We start from the raw sequence: 22144 nt of genomic DNA, 5'->3' as shown, positions 1-22144 counted from the left end.
AATGTAATGAAAATGAGAGTGGAAAAAATTATAATTTATTGACTTATTGTGAGCACTCTAGCCTCACAACAAAGGGGTCCTGGGTTCGAACCCGCTGGGCGCCCCTTCTGTGTGGAGTTTGCATGTTCTTCCCGCGTCAGCGTGGGTTTCCTCCGGCTTCCTCCCACAGTCCAAAGACATGCGGGTTAATTGGTGACTATAAATTGCCCGTAGGTGTGAGGGTGAGCCTGAATGTTTCTTTTTTGTCGACCCTGTAATAACCTGGCAACCTGCCTTCGCCCTGAACGGCTGGATGAATGACTTATCGTATTTAGGTGGCATGCAATATTATATTGACTGCCTCGTTATGCTAATTGTATATACATACTGTACTGTCTCGTTCCTCATAAATTATTTCAGAAGCTGATATTAGCATCCAATAATCATAGTTATGTTTTCCTCCCTGTGCTGTTTTAAACCTTCCGGGGTCCATCTGTGTCACACTGTACGATTCAATTCGGACTGTGTCGCCCATTAATTAACCAGCAGGCATCGAAAGTAAGGAGGGCAATCAACAAACAATAGACAGTTACAGCTTTTATTTCTCCTCCCAATCGCCTCTGCTGGAAAACTGAACTGATGAGCCTCTGAAAACAATGGAGCCCATGGCTTTGAGCCAAATGGGCATAAAGTGCATCCTGAGGAGACAAGACTCAACAGGGTGTGAGGCGGGAGGGTCATGCTGAAAAAACAGGTAGATGTGTGTTCCTAAAGTGACTGAAGAACTGGGTGAGAATGAATGTTGAATTAAAGCGGTGTTACAGGATAGTGAAGTGAAGATGTGGAAGCCATCTGGGCTCAGTTCATCCGTCATCTTATCGTCTGCCTTCAGCTCGCTGGTTCTGCCCTCCACTTGGCAGGGCCTTCCGCTGCACAGCTGGCTTTACAATCTCTCTCTCCATCTCCCTCACTCAATCACTCACACTCTCTCTCCTGTGTGTGTGTGTGTGTGTGTGTGTGTGTGTGTGTGTGTGTGTGTGTGTGTGTGTGTGTGTGTGTGTGTGTGTGTGTGTGTACACTCCCGCAGACATACTTGCATGTGTGCTTGTTTACCCGACTCACAGGTGCGTGTAAATCTATGATATTTGGTGCCTTTTCGAGAGGATTTATGAAATTATTGCAGTAACTCCATTGCAGTCTACCAAGTATGTGAAGCTTCTTGACTAATGAGGCACTGGTGCATAATTGTACCAGAAGAGGAGGAATACCGCTCAATTTACAGAGAATGATACGGTAAATCCCTGTAAAGTGCTATGTGGATTTAACAAATATTTTATTTTGATTAGATTAAAGCTTGTATTAAACTGTTTATTCAATGACACGGATCATAAACAGTTTGATACCTCTGTAATCAATGATGAGCAAACTCGTGTTTGAAATGTTCTTATTCTTAATCCTTAAAGGAGCATTATGTTATGTCGCTAGTTTTTGGCTAGCAGAAATACAGCTCCAGCGATATTTTTCCTAGATTTTCTAAAGAGTATCTAGTATATTATTGTGGAAGCAAATACATTTTCATGTACTGTAACACAAAAAGGAATATTCTATTACATGAAATACAGTGAGTGTTTATTTGCTAGCTTTACTTGAACTTTTAATTTTAAACTATTTCCTTGAGGAGGTTTTTTTCTCATTGTTCACATTCGATGGCTCTGCTCTATATTTGACGCTCAGTAATGTTGAGCAACTTTAAAGTGTATATATATATATTTAAAAGTTTTTGAGCAAAATTGTATTTATCCCAGGGAGTGTGTTCCTTATTCAGTACAGCTCAATAAATGGTTAGACCCACTTATGCATACATTGTTTGTCCTTGTATGTGTGTGTGTGTGTGTCTCAATCATTAGAGAAGAGTTTACTAGCAATCTTATCACTCAGAACAAATCGTCTTGCACGCTGCACTGAGGTTTATAATGTAGTTAGTTAAACTTTAACCCTTTTCACATGAGACAAATATTACCTTGGGACTTCTAGTAATTTGTAATAATTGGGGAGGTCGTCTGTGATCTTACTTCCATGTGAATCTCCTTTAATTTGTAAAATGAAGAATTTGTAATAGTAAATATTCCATCAAAATTAGCAACCCTATTTTTTCAAACACAGAGGTCATGTGATAATATTATTACAGTGAAAATCTATATCTTGGTGATTTGGAGTTGCATTTTTTATGCTTTATGTTTTCTCTACGTCTTTTGTCTGCCTCTTATCCGGTCAAGAATTTTGGAGGCTGCATTGGCAATTAAAAATGAAAGTTTTGACTGCATTTTGGGTGCAAATTCAGGAAGCCCATCTCTTTACACAGCACGTTGACTAGGGCTGCATCAAGTGTCAATTCAAAGGTTCAAAGGTATGAAGCTTTGAAAGGCTGTCGCCAAAAATGGGGGTATTATGACTTTGTGTTACTGTGGTTAAATAAAAGTAATTCAAGTGCTGACAGATTGCTGCAAGTCAGCAGCATTAATAAATGTGCGTGTTGGACAGTAGAGTAAAATTTAGTTTTTGAAAGGCCAAAACGCCAACTAATATGGATTTGAAAACATTTTTGGAATTGCAACCCTTATTTTCAAAACATTTTGACTTTTGGACCTAGCCCTTAGCGGCACATCAATCACTGGGAGAGCGGAAAAGAGGGTGGAAAGTTGACTATTGCACGCAATGTTACTTTAAGTTATTAATAAAAATGATTTCAATGTCAAATTTATGAATAAAGCTTGGAACTGTTCAGTAAAGCCTTACTGGATACCTATTTACACGGGCACCAATGCAAGAGGTCTTTGTGAATATTGACTAATCATAAATAGGCCTTTAGTCTATAATATGATACTATTTATAATAATATCATTATTATATATTTGGATGTTATGCAGAGTCTTGACATATCTTAATGATAATGTCAGTAAATTTAAGTGGAATATAGTTTTTGCCATTACAACTCCCATGGGAATAGAGCTTTAATCAGCCCAAATCAGATCATTCATTGTAGATAGTTAATTGTGTGTCATAAATTATGAAGCCTGAAAAATAAAACTTTTTAACCTTTTTCACAAGCACAGTAGCTGATGGGTTGCGTTCAGCAGTGTGTGAATGTGTGTATTTGTGGTTATGTGTGTGTGTTTGCCCCGGGCAGTACTGTGGGGAAGGCTATAATAGGTTTCCATTCCTACATATGTAGTGTAATGCTTCCTGGCAGCAGCAGCAGTGACGGTGTTTGAAGAAGTGCATCACATTTGAACTCATGTCACACTTGATGCACCTGACTGCCAGGTTGCATCCATGCTGCCTAACCTGTGTATTCAACCTGCCGACATGCTATGTTATGAGCGTGTTGTATTATTGATTGTGATTGTAAGCACATTCACCTCTGATTATTGACATGACAGGGGGAGCCAAATGAGACACCTGATTTCTTTTTCAGCGGGTTGGTGTTCCTGCAGCTAAATCATTCCCGATAAAAAAACTGATTCAACAAGTAAACTTCAATTAGTTTCTGGTATTAAAGCTTTGTAATGTGGCTCTCATAATGCCAAAATACTTTAATTTCACCCATAAACCCTTGCTGTTTTAGGTTATCACATCACTCACTTGGAAGAAGACTTTCTTTCATTACCCAGATAACTGACTTCAAAAAGCATCAATTTCACAAATATACTACCAGCAAATGTAACCTGAAAGGTTAGGTAACACTGGCTTTTACAGCACAATAAAATCACAATTGCATCTTTTGTTTGTTCCAAAACATAGGAAGCTATCGCAGCATATTAGACGTTCAAATATGGAATAATTTGTGTTAAGTGTCTAGGTAGCAACAAGCTAGTTGATTAGCTCACTGTCATTTAGCATTCTGTCATTTAGCTAGTTTGCTTAATGACAGTTTGCTCACTGCTTACTAAGAGTTAGCAAACCAGCTAGCTTGGAGAACTTTTGTGACGGACTTGTGAATGTTTGTGGCTAACTTGTTAGCGGTTAGCTACTGTATATTACCATTCTGTCACCAAGCTTCTAGTGCTAATTAATTTGTAAAAACACAGATTAACTCCTGCTATTCTCTTGAGTGACGAGGTGTGTTGCATATTTTTTAACAAACTGCATTATTTTAGCAGTCCAAGGCCCAAAAGAGCCTACTTACTGACCCTACAGAGGTGAGTTTTAGCCTGCTAACAATGTACACAACCACCATGTGAGTGTGATAACACTCTAGCTGATCTCTCCTTCTTCCATTGTCTCTGTATATGAATAAATTGGGAGTCATAACGCCTTAGGACAAGCACAACTTTTTCGCAAGATGAAACACTTTCTCACAGTCTCACACGGTCATGAATTAATGCTATTACTACTAAAATAATTGGAATAAAAAGACAGATTTACATAACTCAAGGTACTTTTCCTCACCAGGGTTTATATGGTCAAATATAGGATATAATGAAGGAAATACAGGGAAGCAGATAGCTCAAAGATTTGAAAGATTACTGAGCAGAAATATGAAAATGATACGATCGAATATACACTAGGGGTGGGATGGATAGGGTGGGTGGTTGTATGAGTGTGTGTGTGTGTGGCAGAAGAATAACGATTGGTATGTGGGTGAGGTTGTCAGAGCAAGGATTTAAAAAAAAAAAGTGTGCGTCTGTATGGATGGTGTGAGGAGTGTGGGTGAGAGTTTGTGTGTGTGTTGCTCTCCATGGGGGATATAGCCAGTGGATCGCTCGCAGCATCTCTAGTCCCAACGTCCCCCTGGATATATGTGTGTGTGTGTGTGTGTGTGTGTGTGTGTGTGTGTGTGTGTGTGTGTGTGTGTGGTGTTCAGTAGATTGGGCTGCAGAGTGAATGGGCTCATTAGCGGTAGCAGAGTAACACATGGCCTGGGGCACACACAGACACACAGCACACGCTCTCTCTCTCTCTCTCACACACACACACACACACACACACACACACACACACACACACACACACACACACACACACACACACACACACACACACAGCCACACAGCCACACTCCAGACTTGCATACTAATGCCTTCAGACTGTGAACACAACGAGCCTCATTTATAAAAGATTCTTATATTCTCATGCACCAGGCTGAGCTTTACAACACATTGCAAGCAAAAGATGAACTTATGAAAAATTGATCTTGGCGCTAAAAATCAGCTGTTTACACAAATTCTCTCCGATGTTCCGCGATGTTACAAAGACACTTTTTTTCCCTGATGATTAATTAGGTGACATGTTCCCCCAAGATGTTACAGGAAGCCAATAATGTATCACAACGTGTAGCCCACACAGGGTGTAACTGTGGGAAAATGGAAATAAACATTATCACCTCCAGTCATGACAGAGAAAAGACAGGAAACTGGAAATTATTATGGACAGTTGTTCATCTTAATTGTCTTCATCCTGTTACATTTGTCTATATTACAAATTGGGAGCATTCAGAGACTTAATGCTTAAATGTGATTCTGGTTTCAGTAGAGACAATAACATGAGATAATATGGATTCTAAATAAAACACCAACACATTTTTTTTTTAAACATGGTTTAACTTTGTACTGACACAGAATATGAATTCTGGGTAATGAAGTAGGGATATTGCAACCACAACAACAAAGGAGACCACCGCAGTAGCTCCAGCCCCCTGCTGGGGTGATTGACAAGTACAAGAAGTCCTCTGCCTCATGCTCCGCTTTGAAATGAGGAAAGCAGGAGAACAATGCTTAAATATTCTCTGTTACTTTATGCCACTGATCATCAGACTTGGTCAGTTATTTCATATTCTTCGTCAAATTGAGTCTGTATTGTCAAATTTTGATTTGAAATTCCAGAATAAACACCCTCACACTTCTATAGATTTGCATCTGTGGTCTCTCTTTTTGCCTATAAAGCAATAATATATATTTTTTCCTAATTAAAATGACCCATGTTATATATTTTGTTGGGTTGTGTGCGTACATAATCTCAAATGTTTTGACAAGTCTCCAAACCTAGAGAAATCTGTAATCTTAATTGAGGTAACAGTTCACTTCATTTGGTCACATCGCCGGTCAATGGCGTCATTTCCCCTTGACCACATTTAACTATACGCGTCATAGATCTTGGTAATTTTCCGCTTTTCATTTAAAATGGATGATGGATTTTAGTCATCGAACTTCTGGATCTACAGTTATCAGAAGAACATCCTCTGCAGATTTTTTGGCTCCTGGTTAAAACTCCCCGAATGCTAAACACTGAGGGAATCCTAACAAAGAGAAGCTGAAAACAATGGTGGAGAAGACCAGCTGAGAGGACAGGAAGAAAACCAACCCACAGCGTCAAGCTATTTTATACTAGTTGGCTGCTTATCTCTACTTTCTTTTGTTGGGAGAGTTTACAAAGAGAATAACAAAAGAGCCAGGGGTAAATCACACTATTATAAATTAGTTTGTTTTATTGTCTAATTTATGATTATTACTAAAAGATTTAGCCAGCATCATTATCACATTTTTTTTCTTTTCTTGTTTAAACCCCCCCAAAAAAACACCACTTTATCCTGTAAAGTCTTTAAAGATATCATCAATGACAAATCTGCAGAGATCTTACTACAGTTACAACACAATTGATTAAGAGACCCTGAGGGGCAGACAATAACTTCATGTGCATTTAAGAAGCAGCAATGAATTTACTTCTGTGATTTGTATATACAAATTGCAAAGTAACTTGAAACTAAAGCTGTGAAATAACTCTTATAGACTAAAAGTAAGATATTTCTCTCTGAAACAAAGTGGAATAAAAGCAGAAAGGTGCATACAATGGAAATACTAAATACCTTTATAAATTGTATATAAGTACAATGTTTTATCTCAAAGCAATATATGAGAAGAAGAAAAGGTGGTCTTAATAATTTAAATAAAAATATTATATTAAGGCAGGGCAAAGCTTTTTATTTTAACAGCCTTGATATTCCCCCATATGTTCACCATATGCTTTCTGTTTTTGGATGAACGTCACAAATTTAATTTGTGTTCAGCCATAAAGAGACGATATTGGAATGAAAAAAGGGGCTGCGGAAATCTCACTCACTGACCTTCTATCATCATTTATGTATTTATGTATGATGATACACAGGATTTTACGTCTCACCCATAATCCAGGTGAGCCTGCCGAAGCCCCGCTCAGATGTGGAGAGATTTATGCGCCAACCTACAAATACAAATCGTAGGACATCTGCTGCCTAATTTTCAAATGGTACGGAGTGGAGTGTGTGAGTGCAGACTGGTGACTGGGGGTTATCCAGTGGGCACCTGCCACCACAGATGTTTCAGTGAATTAGAGCCACTGCACCTCCGGAAAGCTTAATGGCGGCTGCATTTGCAATAACCTTCGGACTTTACAAATCCTGGACAGAATCTTTGATCCACACTTAAACGGCATCCGGTAACCTTCCCCTCTTCATCTTTTAGATTTAACGAGATAGCCGCAGTCACAGTGATGTCTTTGACCTTAACGGAGCTTCCGACAACGGATACAGAGAATCATCCGACGCCGACCGCGGCTGCCTCAATTGTATGTTTGGGGGCAAAGAGCATTTATTTATAGCTTGTTGTTTGGTTGATACTGAAAGTCACGCACTGACTTTATATGCTCTGCCAAAGACACACCGGCCACTAGACTATATCCTGCAGAAGGAAACTACTTCAGCTTAATGTCTTCGTGCAGACAAGACCTTATTCTTACATTTCTCCACAACAACATGCAACAAACTACATTTAAGAAGCTTTTATACACAAAATGTGAACATATCTGCTCCACAGTAGGTATACCATTGGGTTAAAGGGGACACATCGTGCTCATTTTTAGGTTCATACTTGTATTTTTGGTTTGTAGCAGAACATTTTTACAAGCTTTAATGTTCAAAAGAAACATTATTTTTCTCATAGTGTCTGTCTGAAGACACCTGTATTAATCCTTTGTCTGAAACGCTCCGTTTTAATGCCTGTTTAGCGCTTGTTGTTATTATTATTATTATTATTATTACTATTATACACTGCTGCTGGCTAGCTGAGAGCTGCCAAACGGAATTTCGTTGTTCACTACAATGACAATAAAAACCTCTTTATCTTTATCTTTATTTTTAAGACCCCGGCTTCTGAGAAAAACATGGCTGCCTTTGCAAAGTTTGTTCTCTAGCTGCATATACTGTATACAGTATATTCTAATATATTCTAATGAACCTGCATGTGACATAGGAGGGGAGCTGAATCTGATTGGCAGGTAGAATCACATGTTTTCTGATTGAGGAAGCCCACAAAAATAACCTGGGATTGTACGTTGGTAGGGACTCCAGACACCCACATGTATTTGCATGTAGTTTTTCATGTTATGTCCCCTTTAAATAAATGACAATGTTACAACAGAGTGTGACCGTTTGTCTTACCTTATTGCTGTGCTTCTGGCTTTGGGCTTGTCAGACACCTGTCAATACACATGCACAGAAACTGTAAGTTATGAATGAATTTTGATTGCAGTTTTATTATTGCTTTGAATGAACTCAAATGTCATTATTAAAAGCATACAGAATATGCGAAAATTAGCTTTTTGGTTTTGCAAACATTGAGGATTTTACCAGCCTGTATTTCCACAGAATCAAATACTGTAATTCAATGAATTTGCTTGTGACACGAGAACATGAATGACCAACATGATGATGTCAGCGGGTGTGCATCTTGTCGAATGATGTTCATGTTAAGTGGCAACTGTGAGGCTGTTTGATGACTCCATGGCTGACAGTGAAGATAAATGATAGAACAAAGAACTGCTTTTATTGATCCTCAAATAGTTTTAGTCAATTCATTAAGTCTCTACAAACACACACAACGGGAGATGTGTGTTTGTAACAGCACAATGTAAGTACAATTCTGCAAAAGCTGTATATTAAAAATGATTTATACTCTATATGCATTGGTTTCTTGAGTGCCATTTTCTGGATATTTAACAACATATCAGATGAAACACATACTACAGCTACTGCAAGCATTACTACTACTCTTAGTACTACGATTAAACGTGTAAAACAGTCATTATGGAGCAGTCAGTTGTTTTTTCATGTTGGTAAATGTAGTAGCTTTGGTGACATAGGATGGTGTGACGGAGTATTAAAAAATATCTGAAGTTTTGAGAATTGAATCACCATAAAATAAATTATCATAATAAATTATTTTCAGACAAAAGGCAAAATTGAAAGAACAGTTTGGTTTTACATTTAGTAATATTTGAAAAGAAAAAATGAATTCAAGAAAAAAAAGGTATTTTGGTATTTCTTAAAGTGGGCTGGGCATGACCAAAATATACTCTTGATTCATACAGCCTTTTCAGCATGGATATATATATATACAAGGTTAGTGAAGTTCTTTAAAGGGAATAAAAGCTACAGGATAAATCATAGACTGAACCAATCAATACAACTCTAAGACACTCTCCAGCTTTTCCCTTTTATCCACTTAAAGCTCCTCTCTTCTGATCCTCAATCTGCTCTCTATCTCTCTTTCTCTTCCTCTCTCGTTCCTCTACGAGAAGAAGAGGAGGGTTTAATTGTCATAAAAAGAGAAAAAAAACCTTTCTCCTCTTTATCCTCTCCTTCCCTTGTTTCCTCCCTGCTCCCTCTCTTCACCCCACCCTTGGCTCCCTCCTTTATTCCTATTCACACTTCGCCTCCTTTCAGTAGAAGAATGGGGTGATTAAGTTTGTCAGTGAAGCTTTTCCTGCCCTCTCATCCTCTTTTCCTCCCTCCGTCTACTCTGAGTCAATTTTGTACATGACAACATCAATTACGATAACAAAACAAAAACAATAAAACAGTTTTTTTTGCAATGCAAATATCAGCCACTAATTAATTTCAAGCACTGAAACCCGACAATTAAAATGAATTAGTCAAACAAAAAGAGGAGTTTTCCTGGCCTCTGGCTTGTTGTTCCCCGCCCCGGCTCTCTCTAGGAATAAGGTGATTAACTGGACCAGCGAAGTTTCTGATCGATCGATGCGTAGCTGCGGGCTAGAACAACAAACCTCCTCAGATCTTTGGCTTTGGGAGACTTGCAGGGCTCATGCAGAGGATTTATGAGTGCATATATTTGGCTAGCTGGTGGCTTTACTTGGATTTAAATAAAAAAAGAACAACCAAACCGGTATTTATTCGTTCAGTCTCCTCGGTTACAACACGGCTGTAAGCATTGTTCCTGACAAAAAGAGGGCAAGCCGTTTTACCCAAAGCAAGACAAACCTTAAAGCATTGGGAGACGCTCCAGATATGGTTTATTTCTATTTGTCAAATCTCCATGTCCCCTTCTCCATTATTTCTCATGTGGGTGCGAGGCATCACAGTGTTTCACGTCGCGGCCCTGGTGTTACAGTTTGAACGGGGCTTTAAACGCCCCCGCGCCGCCTTCAACCGTAGCTGAACAATGAATTCTCCGCTTGTCTGCGCGGTGTCGTTTTACTTTGCGCGAGACACTTTATAAAGCTTTTCTAACACCTGAATGCCGGGGTTCAAAAATCCTCATTTTCTGATGCAACTCTTGCGCGGAGGTTGCACTGAGGAGAACATAGCAGCTTCTGGATTTTCACAAGTGCAAAACAAAGAGACTGTGTATCCCCGAATTTTAGCATCTTTCCATGGGCTGCTGGCTAGATTACCCACAGCTGGTCCACTGAGGACTTTTATATTCCCAACGACATCTGATTAGATAGAAAATCACTCAACCTTTGAGTTGACTGCTTCCTGTGTTAGGTTGACACCCTTAATACCAACAGTGTCCAGAAGATAACGGACCAAATGAGCAAATGTTTCTCTTTTTCACATGTCAACAAGATGAGATTTCTCTATTTACTCTCCTGCCCTTAAACCCTCGTCACTTTCAACCCTTCCGTTTACTCAAGTGACCTTTTGAACTTACTGATCGACGCTGCTCTTAACCTCACACACACACACGCTTGTTTACTGCAGTTTGTGGTGACCATCTGTTACCAGTCATCTCTGTTTCAAGGTCGATTGGTAGCCTCTGCACTTTGCTTTTTGTCTGGATACATTATGTTGAATTTCTACAGTACACTGTGCTCTGTTTAATAGCAATATTTATGTTTTATTTAATGTGCAACATTTAATACAATAAATAAAATAAAAAAAATCATTGAGCACTAAGCGACTACTTAAACAGAGTTGCAAGTGCAAAATAAAATAATTTAGGGAGAAATACGCTCATATAAAGCTCGTGAAATGTTTGAGCTTCCTTGTCTTTTAACACTTCTCAGCATATTTGTGTTCTCAACAAACATCCACACATGCTTCGCTTCCTCAGAATTTTCTTATTCGTATAACACATTTACAGCTGCACATTTAAGTCCAACCCAAACTCTGATTTAAGGCATTAGAAAACAACATGCTTTATCTTGGCAATAAGTTGCCAACGAAGTGTTGGACAGTCTAAAAGACTTACTTCTGGACCATTTTCCAGCAGGTGCAGATTCATATGCTTACAGGAACACGACACACTCTAATGAATGTATCTAAATCTTGATAAGACGGTTTTTTTTTTCAATGGTGCATTACAGCCACCAACTTTTTGTTGATGCAACAAAATGATAGTAGGACAGCGTTTTACGTGTGTTCTCTCGAAACGAATTCAGGACTCACCCATGAAAACAATGCTCTGTAGCACTACTAGTGGTCAAAAGCTCCACAGCGTACCTTCAACTTCCTTGTTCCATTCCCTTCATGAAGAACACAGATATAATGCTAGGGCGGTCCGCAACATTTTGCAGTTGTGGTGCCCCGCCTCACCTTAAAATGATATCACTATTGTCAGAAGAAGCCAGTCCATTTTTATGAAATACAATAACATTCTTATTAAGTATTAAGTCTTTTGTTAAAACTGTTATCTCGTCACTACTTTGATAACTGGATGAGATGCGTGAGGATCTGTCTGATTCATCTCAGCGGGCGAGTGATTGGTCGCGTGTTTGCGCCCCGGTGATTAATCAAAGCAGGCGCGGAGGAATGTCGGGAACTCTGGGGAAAAAAATATATTAATGACGGCTGAACACGCTGACATGCATCACCGTCACTGGGACGCTTTGATGGAGCTGAGTCGTCGTTAATGTTGTTAGCAACACCTGGGCTTTTCCTGCTATGACAAGTCAAAATGTTGCAAGCACTTAGCCTTGGCTAACATGTTCCCTTGGCAAACCCTGTGTGCCACTATGTAAATCTCTCTAACCCACAGATTGGTCTTAAAGCTACACAGCTAAATCTCCCGTGACATTTCCTTAAGTTCCATTTATAAAGTCACATAACAGTACATTTACTGCACAACACCTGAAAACCTGTCTAAATATTATTGCGGTGAGCTGACTGTGCCACAGGCGTGACCGAGCTCCCCTTGTGTGCATGACATTTATTCTTTTACCAGCTGCGACTGTTTTTATATGAAGACGGAGCTTTTTGAGCCTGACTTTGCTCCGGCCAAGGTGATCTGTCATCTGCCGAGCTCGCGGAGGGAAAAGAGAGAAATGCAGGGGGGAGATAGAGAGACAAAGGACGGTCCTGCAGTGGTAATTGGGTTGCTGCTTTTTTTTCCCCGTCAGTTTCTAAAGTCATTAGGAACGTCGCTCTCTTCCCTGCCATCTCTCGCTTCCTGTCCTCTTTCCCCCCCCTCTCTCCCTCTCTCCCTCATCCCTCCTTCCTCTGCTCTTTCTTTCAATTCCCTCGCTCTCCTCCGACTCCTCGCTCTGTGCCAAAAACATATTCATCATACTCCTCTGCTGCCCTCACAGCGTCGAGCCACAGCATACTAATGACAGTGTGTGTCTGTGTGCGTGTGTGTGAGAGAGAGAGAGAGAGAGAGACTGTCAGCACGTGTTTATACTTATGTGTTTGCTGGCGTAAATGCTTGTGAGTATAAGTCGGCATGTGTACACTGTATCTGCTTGTGTGTGTGTGTGTGTGTGTGTGTGTGTGTGTGTGTGTGTGTGTGTGTGTGTGTGTGTGTGTGTGTGTGTGTGTGTACGTGTGTACGTGTGTATGTGTGTTGTGTTTTACTTCAGGCTATAAAAGCTTGATAATACACCATGCACTCATTTGCTATAAGCCTGTTAACAGAATGCACAGAAAAATGCCACTGAATTCATCTCAGCCTCTCTCTCTCTCTCTCTCTCTCTCTCTCTCCCCATTGCTCTCATTCCATCTCTTTGTCTCTCGCTCGGTCTTCTTCTTTTCCTCCTGTCTGCATTGTTACCGGTGTGTCTCGTCTCCCCTTTGTCATTCTCTCTCCCCCTCCCTCTCTGTCCCAACTTGATCACTCTCTTCTCTTCTTTTTCCTTCTCACTCTTTCCTTCTCTGTTTATGTTAATCACTCTCCGACGTCTGTCTCGCATGAAGAGGGAGATAGACTGACGATGAGATAAAAACACAGAGGGTGAGTGTGTGGTGGAGACGTTTTGGGACACTTTCCCACAGAAGACACAGTGACAGTTCTAATCCTGTGTCTCTGTGTTAATTATACAGTTATATCATGGCAATGTTTTTTGATATCAAAGTCTCTAGTTTCTCTTCCCCAAATATTTTGGATGATTCGTCTTGAACACCATAGCCTATACATAATATATCCAAACATATATGATTTACTGTGACCAGTGTTTGGCCGTTAGCTTTGGGGTTTTAGTAGCTAGCAGAGTGATAGTCATAGTGGGAGGTCTGTGCTTGGGTCTCCAGGCCAGTTTAATTCTAGTTTAAAGGAGCAGTGTGAGGAAATTAGTGGCATCTAGTGGTGAGGTTGCAGATTGCGTCCAACTGAAGCACCCTCCACTCAACCCCTTCACTCCTCTGGTTGCAAAAAGTGGTCTGATTGTATGGAAGTCTATGCCTCTACTTCTCACTTGATTAATTACCTCAGTAAACATTGTAAACATGAGTTTATGGTCTCAATCTCTAGTTTCAGGTCTTTAAGGTCTCAATACAGCATGATGTGCATTTAGTCAATTATCGTCCATTTAGAGTCAAATAGATCATAAGGCAGGGAATGCTCAAGGGGGGCCTACCATTTGATTGAGAGGTCGCTGCCGCTACCAGAGCGGTATATAGCGTCTCTACATCACTCCTCCGCATTTTTCCCCGCTGCAAATTTCCCCGCTGTTGCAAATTTCCCCGCTGCGGGACTAATAAAGGATTATCTTATTCCAAATATGGTAACTGCGACGGCCGTAATCCAAGATGGCAACGTCAAAATCGGCAAACTAATCCCTAATTACATAGGGAACCCATGAGGGTGCACAACAATCAAAGTTGAACCACTAAGTTGTCTGTAAACTGTGACAGTTCTGGTAATAGTTTTATAGGGGTTGTTTACTTTTTTTTAAGTTTACAAACTGTACCCAATTTTCCCAATTGCTCATGTTTGTTGCCCTGCCTGGAATTATTTTAAGCGATGTCCATGAAAGCAGTCACAATGATGAGTATTTGTTTTAACTTTTCAAGTCACGCTTAAGTATAGTGTCTCATTTTCTGTAATGTGACACCTTTGTGAGTAAAAAGGAATTTGTGCTAGGAGTATAGATACGAGAGAGATTTAAATTAATCCTTCAGAGCAGCATCTAGGAGTCTATCTGAGGTAAACTGCTCTATAGCCTAAACTACTGTAAGCTATTTTATTGAGTTTCCTTTTAGCGAAATGATCTGAGAGAATTCGAGTTCCTTCTTGTAAACAGTGTCAATGTATCAGGCTTTTATTGTGAAGGGGAAGAACAGAAGGAATGAATCTGACCTGGGCTGCCTTTGTCTATTTTGTTCTCTTTTCACGCACACTTACAACAAATACAACAGTTTGAAAAAATATATTGACGCCCCAATTAATCCCAAAAGTGAAGGCTTTAGGAGAGAAAATAAGGATTTCGATATAATACACAGTTTTCATTTCACTGTGTGTTTAAAGAGGGATATAGGCATTGTCATAAACTTCTGACAACAAAGTGAGTAAAAGACTGTCCATCCTGTCTATTCATCCTAATACTAGGAGCAATCTCATGTAACCACTATGATTAGGGAAGCCCTTTGCTACAAATCTAAATGCACTCAATCTGTAATTAACAGTTCCACTTTCAGCATGATTATAATAACTAAAACCACTATAACTGACCTGCCATCAGTCATAATTATAATATCTGCCATCATTGTAATTGTACAATCAGAAGGAGAGTTAAAGGGGGATGAGAGGAATCGGTATCTTTTCATTAACAGAAAATATATTTAACGGACTCTTTGATGAGCGCTGATAACCGTTGGCACAGTCGGGGAGAGGGCAGCAGCACGACCCCACTGGCTGCTTTGAACTCATCTTTGGCATCATTAGTGCATGATGACAGTGATTAGAGGAGAGAGAGACACCATCACAATTTCACATACCAAAAAAACAAGACAAGCAGAGCAGAACAACTGCATCGCTCGCATGCAAAATGCCCCGGAGTGAAAAACACGACCTCTGGACGAAGGTCATTGGACTAAAGTGGGGGAACACCACTTTTGGATTAAAAAAAACAACAACATGATGCATATTATATCCAAGGTTTATCAATATCACAAATAGACTGTATATAAGAAGTCAAGGTTTGTGAAATGCCGTATTGAAGCCTCAAATTCGGCATTTTGGCCGTCGCCATCTTGTTTTTCTTGTCATCATTTTTTTTTTAAACCAGAGGTGACACTAAAGGGTGGAGTTAAGAATGTCCAACACATTGCGTGAGACATTATATGCCACCCAAAAGGTAACAATTACAGTTCATGAACTGAAAACACACTGTCAAAGTGTTAAAGTTCTAAAACAGAAGCAAAGACTGGATCACTCGATCTGTCAATCAAAAGGTAGTCCCACCCTAAGTATACCTTGCTTTAACATCTATTTTACTCTAAATGGGACCATAGTCTCACAAACACCTGTTTGAAACACTGACAACATGTATTAAAACAAATATATTTGTACGTATTTTAGTTCTCATTTTACTTTAGCTTCTCTAAAATGATTAATCGACTGGAGTTAAACACAGTAAACGTTCACAGTAATTCTGGTGGCAAACTCCAAACTCCATACAAATTGCTTCGTCCTTCTAGGATTGAAATCAGGTCAGTGGTGCACATTACCTCAGGTCAGGCCCGACTTTATGGGCGGGCTCCAGGGGCACAGACCCCCCAACGGTCGGCTGAGCCCTAACATCTACATCATGTTTACTTGTATCGCTCTGCTGGTCCAACATCATGTCCACATCTTGGCAGCTCCCCAGATAATACCTGCCTTTTTTATTTTCCAGGCCAGGTATGCTGTATTTCCACTGACCTGAATTAACGGTCAATAACTGAGGCGCATATGCGTACTTATAGATAGGGATAATAGGGATAGGGATTGTATAATCAGCCTGATCAATACACTCACTGCCTATTATGTTTACATTGGGCCTGCTCACGGGAATCAAATGCTCACCTAAGGAATTATGTCTGGCTCCAGGATTTGCCATTGAATATATAATGTATTAGAATAATGATTAATCTCTGTTGTAAATAATTATCCCTTTGCAACATCAACAAAGCAATTACTTTAAAAATCACAACTGAAGGTCTTGTTCACTGAAGTGGATGTGACTTGTGAGGCACTAGTTCACATTCAGAGACCGCGTTCACGTTTCTAAAGTTTATAAAGTTTATAAAGTTTATAAAAGCCTTTCTAAGTGGGTACATTGTACGATCAAAGCACTGCTTTGATCGCTGCGTATACACTTGGGCCGGCTAGTGTAAACCAACAGCCCGGTAAGATAGTTCCTGAAATGGATGGATATTTTAAAGGTACTTGTAAGAAAGAGGAGCTCAAGCTGTTGCAGTCTAAACTTCAGTGTGATCACTACACTGGAATTTTTTAAGCCAGAATTTGTCAACCACAAAGGGTCTTCCTCAGGTGTCTGTACATCCATCTGTGTTTTGAACATTGTGTCGTCCTTGTGGAATCAAAGAAGAGTGCGGGTAAAATGTTTTTTTTGTGCATGTTGTTGATACCTGGCACCTTTAAAGAATATATATATATATATGTGCCTCCTTATGATTGCTACTACTACTCTTTCTATAAAGCAGCAGCTGGGTAGGTGAGGTTTGCGCATAAACCTCTATGGGCCCTGGTGGCGTAAAGGTTTTGGTGCTCGCTACTCTTAGCCTCAAAGTTTGTTTGTGTCCCACTTTCTTATATGAGTGGAGGGATAACCTAATGGTTTGTTGGTGATTATGTCTTTCTTTTTTACTTTTCACATTCTAAGTGTTGACCCTTGACCCTTATGAAGTCACAAGGGTTGGAGACATGCTTTAACTTGAATGAAAGAGGACTAAAAGGTACCTTGAGCTGGTTGTGTCATTTATTTTTTGTGTTGCTGGTGTAAGCCCACGTTTGGGATCATTCAGAATTCAACAGATATTTGTGACAAATTTCTTATTTTCTCTTTTCATTTAGCCTTGTTCTGAAAACACATGCGATACATATCCCTATTTCAGCCAAAAGGGGACTCGATACGGTCTAATATAGAGACAGATAAATGGAAGTAGGAATGCACAAGTTATTTGACCTGTGCCTGAAAGGGTGAAACACCCATCGGTGGTTGGATGCATGGATCGACTGATGCGAGGGCTGAGCCGATTCTTGGACAGCTGAACGAATCAGTAAATGTCACGCATGCGAAGATGAACTTAATGTTATGGATGTGAACGCATGAACGACTGGAGGAAAGACGGAGGAAAAAGATGGACGATCTGCACGGAGAGATGAATGAGAGGAGCTCACCTGCTGTTCGGCCTCTTCCTCGTCGCTGCTGATCTTCAGGTCATCCTCCAACATGCTGCGAGGAGACAAAAAGGGGACACGTGTTATTGTGGCCCTGAACCCCCCCCCACCCCCCAGCCTGCTTGTGTTAGCTTGGATATGAGGGAGTCGTGATCGTCAATTCCCTTTGAAGTGCCTTTCCTGGCAATCGGGTTAATTAAGTCGGCGCTGCTTCATGTTGTGGAATGAGGAAGTGGACGGTGTGGACGCGGTGCTTAAAAAAACTACCAGATGTTGGGCCCTTTTAGAGCTCGGAGAGGAAAGCCAGATTGTTTTTTCACCTGGAAACTTTCTGTCTGACAACGGCTGAGCTACGGCCGAGAATTCATGGAAACTAAGAGGAGGTTCTCGGCTGAGATCAGTCCATCAGTCGGGATCGTACATGTTTGGGGGCTCTTCTAATAAGATAAAGGAGCCGCTTATTGGCCCTGTTTCCCTTTATTAGTTGTGTTTGTTTTATTCTCCCCGATGAAATTCTAACAATATAGATGGTCGTGGGCTATGAAACAAGACACAGTCGATAACATGAGCATCAGCTGCTCCTTACCGCACAAATTATTCAGTATTTATGTTCTGTGCATTGGCAAGCTCCCATGTTTTATTGCTTTATATAAACCTTCGACACAAACTACTGTTATTTTTAAGCTGGCACTGCTATTGTTATGACAGGAGAATCCCCTAAAGGGATCTTTTACTGCCTCACGAACCACTCTTGTCAGTGCTTGCGCCGCTACAAAAAAAAAAAAACACTCCCCGGTGTTGTGGTGTTTTCAGAGGGGACCGTACGACTCGTGAATAACTGAGGCACAATAAGAAAAAGCTTTGCAGATAAGGGCCACGGTGCAGCACGCGGGCGATGATAGATATGTTTGAATGAATGAATAATGGATTCGTGTTTTATTTCATAAGAAGGGACAGATGGAGAGAGGGAGATAGTGAGTGAGATGGAGATGATAATGACGGAGAGGCGTAGGGGAGCGAGTGACAGAGGGAGACTGAATATATAGAGGGAGAGAGGAAGCATGGAGGGGGAGAGGAATAAAACGAGAGAGAGAGAGAGAGAGAGAGAGAGAGAGAGAGAGAGAGAGAGAGAGAGGAAGCATCTTTGAGGACAGACGCAGTCGGGTATAAATGAGTTATGGACTAAAGCAGCCGTGACATGCAGAGCACGGCAAGCACAGCATCAAATTTCTACAAGGCTCTTAATTGCCTTCATAAAATGGAGTCTTTATTTCTTAAAGTAAAGCGCTAGTAGAGCCCCATTACTTATTGAAGTTTGTCTTAGAGGATGTTAAAGGGACGGTTCTGATTTTTTTCGAGCAGGGTTGCATGAGAAACTTCTCCATAGTCTGTTTATTTTTATAGATCGAGTTTGCAGATACATACAGGAGAATCAGAACAAGAGCAAAACAATGTATTGCTGTGGAGGGGGCAGAATCATAACTTTTAAGAGGCCCACCGGAAAAAATATCAGTTTAAGTGAACGCCATATTTGCCTTCCTTTGCCCCGTTCCGACGGGGAATTGAAGCCTTAACCGTCATGTATGCTCTCATCAAAACCACCACAAAACTTTGACAAAAACTGTAAATATTATCTGCGCCAAGAGGATTATGGGATCTCTCGCATCTGTGAGTGATTGAGTGTGCCCCTTTGTGTCTGTCCACGGCTAATATCCTACTCATCTGCAGCCAACTGCATAATATATTGGGTGGCAAGTTTTGACCGCATGCTCCAGGACCGCCTGTGGCTGCGGTGACTCACACCTTCTCAGAAAACCTTTTATCTCCTGTTTTATACTGCCACTTACTGCCTGCTGACTCCTCACTCACTACTCTTAATAATAATAATAATAATCAATCCTTTATTAGTCCCACAATGGGGAAATTATTTCTCTGCATTTAACCCATCCCGGAGGAGCAGTGGGCTGCAATGAAGCGCCCGGGGAGCAACTTGGGGTTAGGTGTCTTGCTCAAGGACACCTCGGCATGTTGCCGGTAGAGGGGTTTGAACCACCAACCTTGTGGTTACGGGACAAGCGCTCTACCTCATGTGCCACAGCCGCCCCTAACAAGTCAGGGTTACTACCATGAGAGGGAACTGAGACCCGTGCTGCATAAATTAAAATGAGAGCATATCTGTTGTGTGAGACGTTGAGTGAAAAACACATCTGATACGCCTGCGTCCAGAAGGGGGGGTTAGCCAATTGCAGGTTGTATTGATTCTTTCAAACATTACAGCAGTGGTTGTTGCAGACACGTGGCGGAGGATCTACACACTCTACTCTGTGCATAAAAATAATTATACCTTAAAAACATGTTATTGTCAACATAGTCTGGTGGCTTTAAAGCCAGCATAGATGAATACGACAGCTTCACTTCCCCATCGGAAAGGGCTGGCTATTCTAACTTACACTGTTCCTTATTATTGAAGGAAAAGATTCACATCTGAATTGTAAAAAAGATCTATCCCGGTTTACATCGGAATGAGCAGATGGTCTATCAGAAGTGTTAGCGCCTTTTCAATTTCATTCACGACTTACTATTAAAGCGTAATACCATCACAGAGTCTACACACGCTCGTCTTAACGTCATGTGATCGGATCAGAGCGTAACGAAACTTCTGTAGCTGGATGTTACAGTACCTTCTGCTCTGAAGAAGAAAAATAGGAATGCTTCTGCTCCTAATGTGGCATTACGCTACAAAGCCTATTTGCGGGGATTATTGTAGGATGAGTGTTCTGTAATGGCCGGACATGGTAAACATTCAGCAAAGAATATAGCAATTAGCTTCAACAGCACAATTACTCTTGAATAAGACGAGCCCGGCCTATTCATTATCACAAGCATTTTACGCTGTTGGGCTTCACGGTAAAAAAGCATACAATGGCTTAATGGCCGCAGTAAACTAGGCATTGTTTTTAACCAATAACAATTATTTCACCCTAATAAACAAAGCAGCATTTATGTTTGAATACAAGATGGGGAAAATTCACACCTCAGGGCAAACAATAGTAATCAAAAGAAACAGGCTTATCGGCTTTGGAAGCGAAGCAGTGTAATAAGCCACAGAAAACACTCATCCTAATGGAGATATAATTAACTATGTAACTACATACCTAAGTGGAGGAAATGAGAGTTTACATGGTAACCTACTGCTGAATTACTGCTAACTTCAGACTGCACTGACTTTTTCTTAACTTGCAGGGTTTTTGCATCATCTATCGGCCATCAAGTCTTTTTCACTTCCAAAAGCTCCTTTTTGACATCGCGCTTGCCACATTTTTCCTCTCCTTTTTTTTTTTTTTTTTTTTAATTAGCTTTCATGAAATACATAAATAATGCATTGCACAGAGCACTTGAAAACTCATTAAATATGACAGAGGAAAGAGCAAAGAATCCTCTTCCGCAGATGAAGAATGAAATGAAACAAGAAAAACCAAAAACTATTTGGAGGGAAGTGAAAACGAATAAGTGGATTTAGGTGAAACCCTGAAACTACAAATAGAAAAACTTCCTCTGGTTTGGTTTTAAATGAAGTCCCAGTTAAAATGGATCATTGACTTTTTGCTATCTTAGCTAGGCTACTGTTGCTTCACATTCTTGCATGGTACTCGTGTACTTGCAGTGTCCTTGATTTCATACAATGACAGGCTTCTAATTTCTAGTTGCTAACTATTGAAGCTATTTCACTGGCTTAAATGACAACTTTGGCTGCCAGATTTTATGGCGCTTTAGCTAGCTCGCTAATTAAGCTAATGTTAACAGCAACGGTTGCAAACGCTGGCTCTGGCTGACTTTTTTATGTTTCCAACAGACTTGAAGGATTAAGGCTCTAAATTTATCCCGGATGAAAAGCTTCTTCACCAGATTATGATACATGTGGTGACATGGAGAAAAACGAGCGGCATAGTTCGAAAAGAAATATACCCACTTCTCACAATCTCAGAATTCTGAGGGTTGGTTTTCATTTAATTGAAATTAAATGAAATTTAAATGAAATTACATGAACAGATTTGTCCTGCCTGTTTGATTTAATAAGGTCTTAGTTCATCTTGAATGCATTTCAGATGCATCATCTTATATCCGTAATGCATTCTATATCACTTCAACTGATCCTGGAGGAAAAATGCAATGTCCAGCAGGTCAGAATTGGCTTTACGTCTGCAAAGACGGAGGTGCCTGGGCAAAGCTGAAAACATAACAACAATACTATCTATATTGCCTAAGGACACGAG

At 40.3% G+C, this 22144-nt stretch overlaps 1 protein-coding gene across 1 annotated transcript in view; it reads right to left on the bottom strand.

Annotated features, from left to right (window-relative positions):
- The window catches only part of aff2 (AF4/FMR2 family, member 2), a 114491-nt gene that overhangs the window by 42222 nt on the left and 50125 nt on the right, over positions 1 to 22144 (bottom strand). The window contains 2 exon segments of the mRNA XM_054598171.1: positions 8450 to 8487; positions 17871 to 17925. Of these exon segments, the coding sequence (XP_054454146.1) occupies positions 8450 to 8487; positions 17871 to 17925 (93 nt within the window).

This window comes from Anoplopoma fimbria, chromosome 4 (genome assembly GCF_027596085.1).
Source record: "Anoplopoma fimbria isolate UVic2021 breed Golden Eagle Sablefish chromosome 4, Afim_UVic_2022, whole genome shotgun sequence".
Classification (NCBI taxonomy): Eukaryota; Metazoa; Chordata; class Actinopteri; order Perciformes; family Anoplopomatidae; genus Anoplopoma; species Anoplopoma fimbria.
The sequence above is the reverse complement of the archived record's forward strand: the minus strand, read 5'-3'. Positions and strand labels throughout refer to the sequence as shown.